The sequence below is a fragment of the Vipera berus genome (assembly GCF_964194415.1).
Source record: "Vipera berus genome assembly, chromosome: 15".
NCBI classification, from domain to species: domain Eukaryota; kingdom Metazoa; phylum Chordata; class Lepidosauria; order Squamata; family Viperidae; genus Vipera; species Vipera berus.
In genome coordinates, this window is record NC_138218.1 from 7,215,571 (window position 1) to 7,232,147 (window position 16,577).

General features: G+C 45.0%; 1 protein-coding gene across 1 annotated transcript in view; it reads left to right on the top strand.

Moving 5' to 3' along the window:
* Positions 1 to 16,577, top strand: part of ASTN2 (astrotactin 2) — a gene marked incomplete at its 5' end in the record, with an annotated part of 296,834 nt that overhangs the window by 87,772 nt on the left and 192,485 nt on the right. Inside the window, one exon of the mRNA XM_081339487.1 lies at positions 3,132 to 3,516. Within this exon, the coding sequence (XP_081195613.1) occupies positions 3,132 to 3,516 (385 nt within the window). The remainder of the gene's footprint in view (positions 1 to 3,131; positions 3,517 to 16,577) is intronic.

Below are 16,577 nucleotides of genomic sequence, written 5' to 3' on the forward strand. Positions count from 1 at the left end.
CCTCCTTCTGCTCCTTCAGGTGAAGAAGCGGCTGGGATATGCAATTGCTGTGACTTTTCTTGTGTCTCGGGTTAATCAGATTCCCCGCAGTTGAGGGAGGATCACCGTTCAAGGTGTTTTGTTGGTTTTTTTTTTTAAAAAAAGTTTATTTTCATCTTCTGCATAGCTCGGGGTTTTAATGAAGCTTCATGATTATTCCGAGATAGGGGAAGACGCCTTTGTTGAAAAGTCTGCTGGCTTTGAGACCCCTTTTTTTTTTTTGGCTTTCCTCCACCACAGTTTCACTGCATAATCTATAGACTGAACAAAGAACTGAAGAAAAGTTTTTTTCGGACGAGAAGCAAAATCGGTCTTCAAAGAAAAACTTAAAGAAAGTCTAGTAGTTCCTTCTTGGGGAAAAAAAAAAGCACCTTTGGGACAACCCTGAGTGATTACGGTCGATTAGACATCTAGAGTGAATAACTCAGTGGAAGGTTTCTGGAGCACAATCCTGTTTCCAAAAACACTTTGCATTTTTTTCAGGATATGACCAGATCCATGATCTTCTCCCAAAAGGAAAAGAAAAAAAAAGAATTGCTGAGCCAGCCCAGCCATGCTGAGGGGAAAGGGAGAGGCTTCCATGCTGAGCCATGCTGGCTCAGGAATTCTGGGAGTTGAAGTCCACGAGTCATGAGGGGAGCCATAGTTCCCCCATGCTGGCTCAGGAATTCTGGGAGTTGAAGTCCACGAGTCATGAAGGGGCCATAGTTCCCCCATGCTGGCTGAGGAATTCTGGGAGTTGAAGTCCACGAGTCATGAGGGGAGCCATAGTTCCCCCATGCTGGCTGAGGAATTCTGGGAGTTGAAGTCCACGAGTCATGAAGGGGCCATAGTTCCCCCATGCTGGCTGAGGAATTCTGGGAGTTGAAGTCCACGAGTCATGAGGGGAGCCATAGTTCCCCCATGCTGGCTGAGGAATTCTGGGAGTTGAAGTCCACGAGTCATGAGGGGGGCCATAGTTCCCCCATGCTGACTCAGGAATTCTGGGAGTTGAAGTCCACGAGTCATGAGGGGGGCCATAGTTCCCCCATGCTGACTCAGGAATTCTGGGAGTTGAAGTCCACGAGTCATGAGGGGGGCCATAGTTCCCCCATGCTGACTCAGGAATTCTGGGAGTTGAAGTCCACGAGTCATGAGGGGGGCCATAGTTCCCCCATGCTGGCTGAGGAATTCTGGGAGTTGAAGTCCACGAGTCATGAGGGGGGCCATAGTTCCCCCATGCTGACTCAGGAATTCTGGGAGTTGAAGTCCACGAGTCATGAGGGGGGCCATAGTTCCCCCATGCTGGCTCAGGAATTCTGGGAGTTGAAGTCCACGAGTCATGAAGGGGCCATAGTTCCCCCATGCTGACTCAGGAATTCTGGGAGTTGAAGTCCACGAGTCATGAGGGGGGCCATAGTTCCCCCATGCTGACTCAGGAATTCTGGGAGTTGAAGTCCACGAGTCATGAGGGGGGCCATAGTTCCCCCATGCTGACTCAGGAATTCTGGGAGTTGAAGTCCACGAGTCATGAGGGGGGCCATAGTTCCCCCATGCTGACTCAGGAATTCTGGGAGTTGAAGTCCACGAGTCATGAGGGGGGCCATAGTTCCCCCATGCTGGCTGAGGAATTCTGGGAGTTGAAGTCCACGAGTCATGAGGGGGGCCATAGTTCCCCCATGCTGACTCAGGAATTCTGGGAGTTGAAGTCCACGAGTCATGAGGGGGGCCATAGTTCCCCCATGCTGGCTCAGGAATTCTGGGAGTTGAAGTCCACGAGTCATGAAGGGGCCATAGTTCCCCCATGCTGACTCAGGAATTCTGGGAGTTGAAGTCCACGAGTCATGAGGGGGGCCATAGTTCCCCCATGCTGACTCAGGAATTCTGGGAGTTGAAGTCCACGAGTCATGAGGGGGGCCATAGTTCCCCCATGCTGGCTGAGGAATTCTGGGAGTTGAAGTCCACGAGTCATGAGGGGGGCCATAGTTCCCCCATGCTGACTCAGGAATTCTGGGAGTTGAAGTCCACGAGTCATGAGGGGGGCCATAGTTCCCCCATGCTGGCTCAGGAATTCTGGGAGTTGAAGTCCACGAGTCATGAAGGGGCCATAGTTCCCCCATGCTGGCTGAGGAATTCTGGGAGTTGAAGTCCACGAGTCATGAGGGGGGCCATAGTTCCCCCATGCTGACTCAGGAATTCTGGGAGTTGAAGTCCAAGAGTCATGAGGGGGGCCATAGTTCCCCCATGCTGGCTCAGGAATTCTGGGAGTTGAAGTCCACGAGTCATGAGGGGGGCCATAGTTCCCCCATGCTGACTCAGGAATTCTGGGAGTTGAAGTCCACGAGTCACGAGGGGGCCATAATTCCCCCATGCTGGCTCAGGAATTCTGGGAGTTGAAGTCCACGAGTCATGAGGGGAGCCATAGTTCCCCCATGCTGGCTCAGGAATTCTGGGAGTTGAAGTCCACGAGTCATGAGGGGGGCCATAGTTCCCCCATGCTGACTCAGGAATTCTGGGAGTTGAAGTCCACGAGTCATGAGGGGGGCCATAGTTCCCCCATGCTGACTCAGGAATTCTGGGAGTTGAAGTCCAAGAGTCATGAGGGGGGCCATAGTTCCCCCATGCTGACTCAGGAATTCTGGGAGTTGAAGTCCACGAGTCATGAGGGGGCCATAGTTCCCCCACGCTGGCTGAGGAATTCTGGGAGTTGAAGTCCACTAGTCATGAGGGGGCCATAGTTCCCCCATGCTGGCTGAGGAATTCTGGGAGTTGAAGTTCGCAAAATCATGAAGGGGCCATAGTTCCCCCATGCTGGCTGAGGAATTCTGGGAGTTGAAGTCCACGAGTCACGAGGGGGCCATAGTTCCCCCATGCTGCCTCAGGAATTCTGGGAGTTGAAGTCCACGAGTCACGAGGGGGGCCGTAGTTCCCCATGCTGGCTGAGGAATTCTGGGAGTTGGAAGTCCACTAGTCATGAGGGAACCAAGGTTGCCTACTCGTGCCCTAGACATTTCCAACCACTCCTGTTTTGGGGTTGAGAATCAAGAAGGCTACTGCTATTGACATCCTCTTTTTCCTTGTTTTTATTTTTATTTATTTATTTTTTTCTTTAGGGTGGGCTGATTGCTCTCCTTTTGCTGCTGCTGGTGTTCACCATCGCCTTGTACGCCCAGCGGCGCTGGTACAAACAACGCCGGGTCCCCCACAAAAGTGCCAGTTCTGAGGCCACCCACGAGATCCACTACATCCCCTCTGTACTTATTGGCTCCCAGGGCAGGGAGAGCTTCCGGAGTTCACGCCTTCAAGGTCACACCTCGGTCATCGGCATGCCCATCCGGGAGACCCCCATTCTGGATGACTACGACTACGAGGAGGAGGAGAACCCTCTGCATCCAGAGCTCGGCTACCGAGATGGTGAATTCGGGAGTCAAACCAGGGTGCCGCTGGACAGCCCGGGCAGGAGCGGAGAGAAACTGGTTTTACGAAAAAGAAAGGTGAGTTGGCTTGGGTTCCCCCGTGCTTATCTTTGGTTGAAAGCAAGGCCAACCCTTAGTCGCCTCCCGTCTTGACTACTGCAATGTGCTGTGTGCGGGGCTGCCCCTGAAGATTGGGGTAGGGTAGAATAGAATAGAATAGAATAGAATAGAATAGAATAGAATAGAATAGAATAGAATAGAATAGAATAGAATAGAATAGAATAGAATATATAAGAGATAGAAAATAGAATGAAAATAGAATGAAAATAGAATAGAATAGAATAGAATAGAATAGAATAGAATAGAATAGAATATATAAGAGATAGAAAATAGAATGAAAATAGAATAGAATAGAATAGAATATAAGAGATAGAAAATAGAATGAAAATAGAAATAGAATAGAATAGAATATATAAGAGATAGAAAATAGAATGAAAATAGAATAGAATGAAAATAGAATAGAATAGAATAGAATATATAAGAGACAGAAAATAGAATGAAAATAGAATAGAATAGAATAGAATAGGAATATATAAGAGATAGAAAATAGAATGAAAATAGAATAGAATAGAATAAAAATTTCTTCTCATTACTTTTTATTCTTTTTATAGAGTGTTTTTATGTGCGAGTAGGCAGCAATATAAATTCTCCAAATAAATAAATAAACGTACACTTTGGTTTTTGGAAGAGGAACAGAAAGAAATCCAGTCCGGATGGATCCCTTTCCCGTTTAAGCGAATGGAGTTTTGGCGCCTCTTCAGTTGTTGGTTGTGCAGAACTTGCGTAGATTTCCACAGCCTGCTAAAGAACATCTGGGTGGCTGCCTTCCAAACTTTCCATTTGTCTGTAAATATATTTTAAAAGCAACCCTCTTTTTAAAGGCTGGAGGCGTTTAAGAGAACGGTAGCTCTGCAGAGGAGCCAGTCTTCAGCAGTTTCAAGTCTGCTGGATGGCCACCTGCCAAATTTATATTGGTCTGTAAATATATATTTAGATGCAGAGCTCTTTTAAGGGCTGAAAGTATTCCAGAGAACTATAAGTCTTAAGCAGGATAAAGAGATCCAGCCTTAAGCAGGTTGAGTTCTGCTTGTGTGGCAAAGGAAACCTAGCAAGATGTGTAATAGATTGGCAAAAAAATTAAATTCTCCTCCTCCTCCTCCTCCTCCTCCTCCTCCTCCTCCTCCTCCTCCTCCTCCTCCTCCTCCCTCCTCCTCCTCCTCCTCCTCCTCTTCTTCTTCTTCTTCTTCTTCTTCTTCTTCTTCTTCTTCTTCTTCTTCTTCTTCTTCTTCTTCCTCTTCTCTTCTTCTTCTTCTTCTTCTTCTTCTTCTTCTTCTTCTTCTTCTTCTTCTTCTTCTTCTTCTTCTTCTTCTTCTTCTTCTTTTTCCTCCTCCTCCTCCTCTCCACATAGCCCACTCCCTTCTACACTGATGATGTTACCTAGTTGGCTAATGAAATGTCTGCAAAAAAATCACCAAGCTCAGAGAGTACCAAAGACCCCATAGTCCTCCTCCTCTTCCTCTTCTCCACATCTGCAAGAAAGCCACCAAGCTTAGCACCAAGGACCCCAGCATTCTCCTCCTCCTCTCTTCTTCTTCTTCTTCTTCTTCTTCTTCTTCTTCTTCTTCTTCTTCTTCTTCTTCTTCTTCTTCTTCTTCTTCTTCTTCTTCTTCTTCTTCTTCTTCTTCTTCTTCTTCTTCTTCTTCTTCTTCTTCTCTTAATTTCTAGAACACTTATTACTTGGCCAAAATGGAAGGATTGCTCGCTTTATAAGTTTCGGTCCACTGCTTGCTTTTCAAATTGACATGAGAAAAAAATACAGTTTCTTTCAATGTCATTCCAACCTATTTTCCTAGCCAGTTTTTGATCTTCACACTTCAGAGGAACTGGAATTTTATAGTTGCATTTAAAACAGCAAGGAAGACCAATCCTGTATTCTAGATTGCTGACTGCACGCTGGGCTGAGTAACAAATGCGAGTGGTTTATTTGCGGCTTAGTGTGATGTGCGAACAGAGGTCAGGAATAAACCATGAGTTTGGGATAGTACACTACGGTCTGAATGGTTTATTTTTGTTGTTGGTGGTGTATGGTGTCCCTGGTGTTGATGTGATATGCAAAAGGAGATGCACGCTGTGTTTGAAATTTCTTGGTTCCTTATTCGTTTCTAGAACGTCTGCAGCAAGGATATATCTGCATATAAAGAATGGTTGCTGGAACTGGGTGTGCCTACATTTAATGAAGAGAAGGACTTGGGGTGACATGGTAGCAGTCTTCCATTATCTCAGGGGCTGCCACAAAGAAGAGGGAGTCAAGCTATCCTCCAGAGCACCTGAAGGCAGGACAAGAAGCAATGGATGGAAACTAATTAAGGAGAGTAGCAACCTGGAACTAAGGAGAAACTTCCTGATAGAACAAATAATCAGTGAAACAACTTGCCTCCAGAAATTGTGAATGCTCCAACACTGGAAGTTTTTAAGAAGAGATTGGACAACCACTTGTCTGAAATGGTATAGGGTCTCCTGTCTGAACAGGGAGTTGGACTAGAGGACCTCCAAGGTCCCTTCCAACTCCTATTCTATTCTATTCTATTCTATTCTATTCTATTCTATTCTATTCTATTCTATTCTATTCTATTCTATTCTATTCTAATTTTCCATATTTTCTATTCTGTTCTATTCTATTCTATTCTATTCTATTCTATTCTATTCTATTCTATTCTATTCTATTCTATTCTATTCTATTCTATTCTATTCTATTCTATTCTATTCTATTCTAATTTTCCATATTTTCTATTCTGTTCTATTCTATTCTGTTCTGTTCTATTCTATTCTATTCTATTCTATTCTATTCTATTCTATTCTATTCTATTCTATTCTATTCTATTCTATTCTATTCTATTCTATTCTATTCTATTCTATTCTATTCTATTCTATTCTATTCCATTCCATTCCATTCCATTCCATTCCATTCCATTCCATTCCACTCCACTCCACTCCACTCCACTCCACTCCATTCTAATTAAACTATTGTTAAAATGAGGGACATCTTGCTTTGATGTGGAAACAGAGCAACGTGAGTGAAAAGCCCCCTTTTTTAAAAAAAAAGACATCTTTTTTTTGAGGTGTGATCCTGAGGGCTTTAGGAGAGTCACATAGGTTATTTGTAGCTGTAGACATTTCTTTTTTTCTTCAGAAGATCTGGTATGGGAGAATTGAAAACTCGACGAGATGATGTAGGGGTCTCCCGTTTGAGCAGGGGGTCAGACTAGAAGACCTCCAAGGTCTCTTCCAACTATTTTATTCTGTGTCCTGTGTTCCTTCATATACTTTGAAGTGTGTTTGTTCTGAGTGTGTCAAATCCCAGTGACTTGTTTCACCTAATTGCAAAGGATGAACATCGCAATGTTTTTAACTACCCTGTGAATTATATCTTCAGGGCAAGCTGCAAACTCGAGTAGTGATCTCAGTGCTTCGAAAGAACATGGCACCTTCTTATTTCTCCTGAAGTTATTTTTGTCCCGAAAATCAAGGAATAAGCCAGGAGTAGACCAATCATTGTCTGCTTTATTTATATGGAGCTGCCAAGAGCACCTCCAGGGAATTAAGTTACTCAGTAAAGGGCTTTTATTCCCCTTTTTGTCCCACCCACCCACCCACCTACCCACTCACCACCACCACCACCACCACCACCCCTCTCTCTCTCTCTCTCTCTCTCTCTCTCTCTCTCTCTCTCTCTCTCTTTTCATGTTCTCCTACACCTACACAGAGAATCCACAGCACAAAACTCAAGGCAGAGACTTATAAGCACCCTGCAGGTTTTAATATGCTTAAATTTAGACGTCAAAAGAGATTTTGTTTAGATATGTTTTTTTTTTAAATGCAGCATTTAAAAATCTATGGAGGTCTGATCTCACACTGGGATCTTATTTCCATGTTTCTGATAAGGCTGACATGGGCAGGGCAGTGTGGGTGAGCGGTAATATAGCCCTCCAATTTCCTTGCTATTTGTGCCATGTCTTGTATCACCCAATTTTAATTTTAAAATACTCGAGTATCAGCCATTCCCATATCCACACATGTGCCTTGAAAGTGATTCTACCTGGTAGAAGAATAGAATAGAATAGAATAGAATAGAATAGAATAGAATAGAATAGAATAGAATAGAATAGAATAGAATAGAATAGAATAGAATAGAATAGAACAGAACAGAACAGAACAGAACAGAATAGGAGTTGTAAAGAATAGAATAGAACCTGGAAGGGACCTTGGAGGTCTTCTAGTCCAGCCCCCTGCTCAAGCAGGAGAACCTATACCATCTCAGACAAGTGACTAGTCTCTTCTTAAAAATCTCCAGTGATGGAATACCCACGATTTTTGGTGGCAAGCTGTTCCACTGGTTGATTGTCCTCACTGTCAGGAAGTTTCTCCTTAATTCCAGGTTGCTTCTCTCCTTGATCAGTTTCCAACCATTATTTCTCGTCCTTCCCTCTGGTGCTCTGGTGAACAAACTGCCCCCCCCTCTGCCTTGTGGCAGCCCCTCAAATACCAGAACGCTGCTATCAGGTTGCCCCTGTTTCTTCTTTTCTTTAGACTGGCCAAACCCACGTTCTCCTCTTCGTCTTCAAAATTTCCAAAGCTTTGTGAGTCAGTTGACTAGTTTTCCCAAAGGTGGCTTCCCCCCCCACCCACACCCCCCAAAAGGCAACCTAGAGTTCCTCGGCTATTTCTTGGAAAACCTTTCGCTTCTTACCCAAGGAGCTCCCTTCAGTTCTGAAGTTCAGACCTGAAGGAGCTTCTTGGATGAGAAGGAAATGGAAGCTAAAGAGCTGGAGACAACAGCCCAGGCTGCCTTGACCTTTTGCTTTGCATTGTGGATGGTTTTGTCAGCTGCGGGTTTTTGCTAAAACAGAAGCGAAGCAACTCTCCACACAGTTCTGGGGCTGTGTGTTTTGCTTTTCCTATATTAGATGCTTTCTCCAGAGTTTTTGAGCTAATGCATATTTGATTGGCTTTGGGTTTTTTTTGGCCTGGTCTCTCGGAAGGAAAAAACAAAACAAATGCCATAGCAATAAGTGACAACACCCCATTTCTGCTTTACTGAAATGTCATTAGGAAATGTTTAATATGGTTAACCTCCAGCGCAGCAATAAACCGCCTCCAAAGAAGCAAAAGCAAAGAAGATATTAATTTTTAAATGGGGAGGCAATTATGCAGCAAAGGAAAGGAAAATCAACTTGAGACTTCTGCTGTAATTGAACCAAGCGCCAATTCTTTAAAAAAAAAAAAGAAAAAAAAGAAGTTGATTTCTAAGGACTGGCTGGTGTTCAAAATAGCCCCTTTCTGGGCTAGGTCTCCATAGAGAAATTGGACTGATCTACATTAAGGTTAGGGACGCGGTGGCTCAGTGGGTTAGGACGCTGAGCTTGTCGATCAGAAGGTCGGCAGTTTGGCGGGTCGAATCCCGAGTGCCACGTAACAGAGTGAGCGCCTGTTACTCGTCCCAGCTTCTGCCAACCTAGCAGTTCGAAAGCACGTAAAAATGCAAGTAGAAAAACAGGGACCACTCCGGTGGGAAGGTAACAGCGTTCCGTGCGCCTTTGGCGTCTAGTCATGCCGGCCACATGACCACGGAGACGTCCTCGGACAAGCGCTGGCTCTTCGGCTTTGAAACGGAGATGAGCACCGCCCCCTAGAGTCGGAAACGACTAGCACGCACGTGCGGGGGAACCTTTACCTTTACCTTTACATTAAGGTTGGGAGGGAAGCAAAAGCTTCCGTGACACCAAGAAACACCTAACTTGGAATTATGCATTATAGAGGAAGAGGGGAAGGAGGAGGGGGAAGGAGGGGAAGAAGAAGAGAAGGGAGAAGGAGAAGAAGGAGGGAAAGAGAGAAGGAAGAGGAGAGAGAAGGAGGAACAGAAAGGAAGAGGAGGATGAAAGGAGGAAGACGAGAAGGAGGAGAAGAAGGGACACAAAGGGGGAGGAGGAGGAGGAGAAGAAAGACAGAGGAGGAGGAGGAGGAGGAGGGGGAAGGAGGGGAAGAAGAAGAGAAGGGAGAAGGAGAAGAAGGAGGGAAAGAGAGAAGGAAGAGGAGAGAGGAGGAGGAACAAAGGAAGAGGAGGATGAAAGGAGGAAGACGAGAAGGAGGAGGAGAAGGGACACAAAGGGGGAGGAGGAGGAGGAGGAGGAGGCAGTCTTCAAGAATCGGGCATGATCGAACAGAAGGCAAAAGGGGGTACCAGCACAATTAAGGAGTTTTGTTCAGCGTTGCACTCATTTCTAAGGTTCCCTCGCGCATATTTGCGGCCTTCTTCCGAGAGGTCCTGTACTTCAACCCATCCTCCCAGCGCAGAATCCTTCCCGCACTTGCCTAGAGTCGGTTAAAACGGGCTGAATTTATCGGGGAGCCTTCTCCCACCCCCCCACCCCTTTCAACCGAAAGGGCGGTTGCAGCCACGCACCCGTTGGGTACCTGCTCCGTGTCACTTGCACACGAGCAGAGATAAGGATCGGCCTCGCTGTGCTGGGAGATAACTTGTCAGAGCTGCAGGCTGGATGGGGTGACATCCCTTCTCTCTTGACAATTATCCAAAGCTCTCCAGGGACATCTCTCTCCGTGTTCGGTAACACAACCTGGGAAAGTTTTTGTTGTTTTTTTTTAAGGGGACGAGCGAGCGTCACAAACGGCTTTGCTCACGGGGCTGGCTGTCCCCTGCCGTTCAAGGTGTCACTTGCCAGCGGTAATTATTCTCAGGGAGGGAAGTCAATCTGCCATCCAGCCCACATTTCACGGCATCTTCTTCTTCCTACGTTCCTTCCTTGGGAATGAATCAAGGAAGAGAGACGGATTCAGAGTGAAAGGCGGGGGGGGGGGGGAGAGAGAGAGAGAGAGAGAGAGAGAGAGAGAGAGAGACAGAGAGAGAGACAGAGAGACAGAGAGAGAGAGAGACAGAGAGACAGAGAGACAGAGAGACAGAGAGAGAGACAGAGACAGAGACAGAGACAGAGAGACAGAGAGACAGAGAGAGAGAGATCACCAAATGGCATTGTCGCTTGGCATTTTGTCAAGAAGAGTTCTCCATTTTAGGCTCTCCTTTTGCTAAGAGGTCCTTCCGTCAATTCTCTTTGTCGTGTCCCTTGGTTTACCCTCCTAGTTGCGTTCAAGGAGGGAGGAACTGGAATTATTTTCTGAAACTAAGGTGCTCGTCAACTCCTAGAAGTCATAGCAGTCAGCTGTACTGGCAGGACAGGTTTATGATTTGGAAGGCAGCCCTTCTGTGTCTGGCGGTGATGAATGAATTTGAATTCAAATGTATGCGTGCTTCTTCGGCTTAGTGTCTTGCCCTTTGCCTATTGCAACCTCTTTAAGAATAACAGCATAACAGAGTTGGAAGGGACCTTGGAGGTCTTCTAGTCCAACCCCCTGTTCAAGCAGGAGACCCTATCCCATTTCAGTCAAATGGCTGTCCAATCTGTTCTTAAAAACCTCTAGTGATGTAGCAGCCACAACATCAGAAGACAAACCATTCTACCAATTAATTGTTCTCGCTGTCAGGAAATTTCTCCATAGTTCTAGGTTGGTTCTCTCCTTAATTAGAATAGAATAGAGGATGGAATGGAGTGGAATGGAGTGGAATGGAATGACAGGAATAGAATAGAATAGAATAGAATAGAATAGAATAGAATAGAATAGAATAGAATAGAATAGAATAGAATAGAATAGAATAGAATAGAATAGAATAGAATAGAATAGAATAGAATAGAATAAGGATAGAGAATAGAGTGGAGTGGAGTGGAGTGGAGTGGAGTGGAGTGGAGTGGAGTGGAGTGGAGTAGAGTAGAGTAGAGTAGAGTAGAGTGTCGAGTAGAATAGAATAGAGTAGAGTAGAGTAGAGTAGAATAGAATAGAATAGAATAGAATAGAATAGAATAGAATAGAATAGAATAGAATAGAATAGAATAGAATAGAATAGAATAGAATAGAATAGAATAGAATAGGATTCAGGAGTGTGGTGTGCTGTAAGTCTTTCTCTGCAACCTTCCTTATTCTTTCTGGATACCACAAGGTTTGTCTTATTGTCTGGGGGCCCACCGAGACTACCCAAAAGGAATGTCATCCTCAAGACTGCTCTGAAGAAGCTCTGCCTGGCTGGATTTCTGCTCTTGAACCCCAACATCTCTATTTGCTATCAGTAAAAGAGGGGACGTGAATTCCTCTGAATCCCTCTCCTTCCCCGCCCCCCCCTCTGTCCTTGTGTTTGCCTGGAAAGCAGATGGCTTTGATTTTTGCAATAGCTGGTACGATGGAGTACAGTGCACTTAATCATATGCTGCTTATCTGTTTCCCTGTAAACACACAATCCTTTCACAGAATCTGATTACAAGGCAAAGCGTCACATGGAAGTGCCACACGGGAGGCCTCCAGGGATGTGGCAAGTATTGTTTCACTCAAGCTGCATCTGTTCTTCGAGGCAGGTTTTTTGTTTTTTTTCCCCTTCTCATCCTGACGGGGCAGTGGAGGTATTCTTTAGAAAGCAAATATTGTCTTTTTCCCCCTAAAAAGGAAATAAAATACAAGCCCTTTGTTCTGGATAAATAAGATACGGGCGGGTGCCCTGGTTCACAAATTGTTCCAGTTAACTCCATATGCCTACACCAGGGGTCTCCAAACTGGGCAACTTTCAGACTTGTGGACTTCAACTCCCAGAATTCCTCAGCAGGCTGTGGAGAATTCTGGGAGTTGAGGTCCACAAGCCTTAACGTTGCCAAAGTTGGACGCCCCTAATTTACAGGATACACTGTTTTTAAAGCAATGTCAAACATCTCCAGATAGTTCCAAGAAGGAAGAGTACTGGAGCTCTTGCTATTCCCCCCCCCCCCCAGACATGGCTGCGTAGCCTACGTCTTCAAGGAAAAACCAAGAAAGTCCAGTTGCCTTTTCAAAAGGCACCTTTGGGACAACCCTGACCTGGATGACCGAGAATCTCCATAGACATTTTGGTGCTTAGGCATTATTCCAAAATCGTTTGCAGTCTTCCTTTAATGTGTCTAACTTTTTTTAACCCCATGATAGAGAATAGAACAGAACAGAATAGAATAGAATAGAAGAATGCAGTAATGAATAGAATAGAATAGAGTAGAGTAGAGTAGAGTAGAGTAGAGTAGAGTAGAGTAGAGTAGAGTAGAGTAGAGCAGAGCAGAATAGAATAGAATAGAATAGAATAGAATAGAATAGAATAGAATAGAATAGAATAGAATAGAAGAATGCAGTAATGAATAGAATAGAGTAGAGTAGAGTAGAGTAGAGTAGAGTAGAGTAGAATAGAATAGAATAGAATAGAAGAATGCAGTAATGAATAGAATAGAGTAGAGTAGAGTAGAGTAGAGTAGAGTAGAGTAGAGTAGAGTAGAGTAGAGCAGAGCAGAGCAGAGCAGAATAGAATAGAATAGAATAGAATAGAATAGAATAGAATAGAATAGAATAGAATAGAAGAATGCAGTAATGAATAGAATAGAGTAGAGTAGAGTAGAGTAGAGTAGAGTAGAGCAGAATAGAATAGAATAGAATAGAAGAATGCAGTAATGAATAGAATAGAGTAGAGTAGAGTAGAGTAGAGTAGAGTAGAATAGAATAGAATAGAATAGAAGAATGCAGTAATGAATAGAATAGAATAGAGTAGACTAGAGCAAAGCAGAGCAGAGCAGAATAGAATAGAATAGAAGAATGCAGTAATGAATAGAATAGAATAGAATAGAATAGAATAGAATAGAATAGAGTAGAGTAGAGCAGAATAGAATAGAATAGAATAGAATAGAATAGAATAGAATAGAATAGAATAGAATAGAATAGAATAGAAGAATGCAGTAATGAATAGAATAGAGTAGAGTAGAGCAGAATAGAATAGAATAGAATAGAATAGAATGCAGTAATGAATAGAGTAGAGTAGAGCAGAGCAGAGCAGAGCAGAGCAGAGCAGAACAGAACAGAATAGAATAGAATAGAAGAATGCAGTAATGAATAGAATAGAATGCAGAAATAGAATAGAATAGAATAGAATAGAATAGAATAGAATAGAATAGAATAGAATAGAATAGAATAGAATAACAGAGTTGGAAGGGACCTTAGAGGTCTTCTAGTCCAACCCCCTGCTCAGGCAGGAAACCTTATACCATACTAATAAAAATACAATTGGGGTGGCGTTCAAATGCTCCTTGTCTCAATTGCGTACCGCACGATCCGAATTAATTGCATTTCCTAACGCAGGGGGAGTAAACGCTTAGCTTTTGCGTTGACCAGCCTCAGGCGCGTATAATTTTGCCCTCTCTTTGCAAGGCAAGACCGGTGCCTTCTCCAAATCCTTTAGTTTCCCAAGTGCATATGCCTAGACCTGGATGGCTCGGAGAGACAAAGAGATTTATTGCAAATAGGGCTCGAATTGCCAGGGATGCCTTAAACTTCAAGGAGGTCCTCAATTCCAGCTCATCTTACTTGCTTGTTGGGGGCTAAGTGAAGCAAAATTTTGAAACCTAGAACTAAAGAGAAATTTTCCCGACAGTGAGAACAATTGCTAAGCACATTGGTTTGTGCTTAAATTGTAAGCCGCCCTGAGTCTTCGGAGAAGGGCGGGATATAAATGGGATTAAAATAAAAATAAATAAATAAATTAACCTTAAAAATAAATAAATAAATTAACCTGTCAGGAAGTTTCTCCTTAATTCCAGGTTGCTTCTCTCCTTGATCAGTTTCCAACCCTTATTTCTCGTCCTTCCCTCTGGTGCTCTGGTGAACAACCTGCCCCCCCCTCTGCCTTGTGGCAGCCCCTCAAATACCAGAACGCTGCTATCAGGTTGCCCCTGTTTCTTCTTTTCTTTAGACTGGCCAAACCCACGTTCTCCTCTTCGTCTTCAAAATTTCCAAAGCTTTGTGAGTCAGTTGACTAGTTTTCCCAAAGGTGGCTTCCCCCCCCACCCACACCCCCCAAAAGGCAACCTAGAGTTCCTCGGCTATTTCTTGGAAAACCTTTCGCTTCTTACCCAAGGAGCTCCCTTCAGTTCTGAAGTTCAGACCTGAAGGAGCTTCTTGGATGAGAAGGAAATGGAAGCTAAAGAGCTGGAGACAACAGCCCAGGCTGCCTTGACCTTTTGCTTTGCATTGTGGATGGTTTTGTCAGCTGCGGGTTTTTGCTAAAACAGAAGCGAAGCAACTCTCCACACAGTTCTGGGGCTGTGTGTTTTGCTTTTCCTATATTAGATGCTTTCTCCAGAGTTTTTGAGCTAATGCATATTTGATTGGCTTTGGGTTTTTTTTGGCCTGGTCTCTCGGAAGGAAAAAACAAAGCAAATGCCATAGCAATAAGTGACAACACCCCATTTCTGCTTTACTGAAATGTCATTAGGAAATGTTTAATATGGTTAACCTCCAGCGCAGCAATAAACCGCCTCCAAAGAAGCAAAAGCAAAGAAGATATTAATTTTTAAATGGGGAGGCAATTATGCAGCAAAGGAAAGGAAAACCAACTTGAGACTTCTGCTGTAATTGAACCAAGCGCCAATTCTTTAAAAAAAAAAAGAAAAAAAAGAAGTTGATTTCTAAGGACTGGCTGGTGTTCAAAATAGCCCCTTTCTGGGCTAGGTCTCCATAGAGAAATTGGACTGATCTACATTAAGGTTAGGGACGCGGTGGCTCAGTGGGTTAGGACGCTGAGCTTGTCGATCAGAAGGTCGGCAGTTTGGCGGGTCGAATCCCGAGTGCCACGTAACAGAGTGAGCGCCTGCTACTCGTCCCAGCTTCTGCCAACCTAGCAGTTCGAAAGCACGTAAAAATGCAAGTAGAAAAATAGGGACCACTACGGTGGGAAGGTAACAGCGTTCCGTGCGCCTTTGGCGTCCAGTCATGCCGGCCACATGACCACGGAGACGTCCTCGGACAAGCGCTGGCTCTTCGGCTTTGAAACGGAGATGAGCACCGGCCCCTAGAGTCGGAAACAACTAGCATGCATGTGCGGGGGAACCTTTACCTTTACATTAAGGTTGGGAGGGAAGCAAAAGCTTCCGTGACACCAAGAAACACCTAACTTTGGAATTATGCATTATGGAGGAAGAGGGGAAGGAGGAGGGGGAAGGAGGGAGAAGAAGAAGAGAAGGGAGAAGGAGAAGAAGGAGGGAAAGAGAGAAGGAAGAGGAGAGAGAAGGAGGAACAGAAAGGAAGAGGAGGATGAAAGGAGGAAGACGAGAAGGAGGAGAAGGGACACAAAGGGGGAGGAGGAGGAGGAGAAGAAAGGACAGAGGAGGAGGAGGAGGAGGAGGGGGAAGGAGGGGAAGAAGAAGAGAAGGGAGAAGGAGAAGAAGGAGGGAAAGAGAGAAGGAAGAGTAGAGAGAAGGAGGAACAGAAAGGAAGAGGATGAAAGGAGGAAGACGAGAAGGAGGAGAAGAAGGGACACAAAGGGGGAGGAGGAGGAGGAGAAGAAAGACAGAGGAGGAGGAGGAGGAGGAGGGGGAAGGAGGGGAAGAAGAAGAGAAGGGAGAAGGAGAAGAAGGAGGGAAAGAGAGAAGGAAGAGGAGAGAGAAGGAGGAACAAAGGAAGAGGAGGATGAAAGGAGGAAGACGAGAAGGAGGAGGAGAAGGGACACAAAGGGGGAGGAGGAGGAGGAGGAGGAGGAGGCAGTCTTCAAGAATCGGGCATGATCGAACAGAAGGCAAAAGGGGGTACCAGCACAATTAAGGAGTTTTGTTCAGCGTTGCACTCATTTCTAAGGTTCCCTCGCGCATATTTGCGGCCTTCTTCAGAGAGATCCTGTACTTCAACCCATCCTCCCAGTGCAGAATCCTTCCCGCACTTGCCTAGAGTCGGTTAAAACGGGCTGAATTTATCGGGGAGCCTTCTCCCGCCCCCCCCTTTCAACCGAAAGGGCGGTTGCAGCCACGCACCCGTTGGGTACCTGCTCCGTGTCACTTGCACACGAGCAGAGATAAGGATCGGCCTCGCTGTGCTGGGAGATAACTTGTCAGAGCTGCAGGCTGGATGGGGTGACATCCCTTCTCTCTTGACAATTATCCAAAGCTCTCCAGGGACATCTCTCTCCGT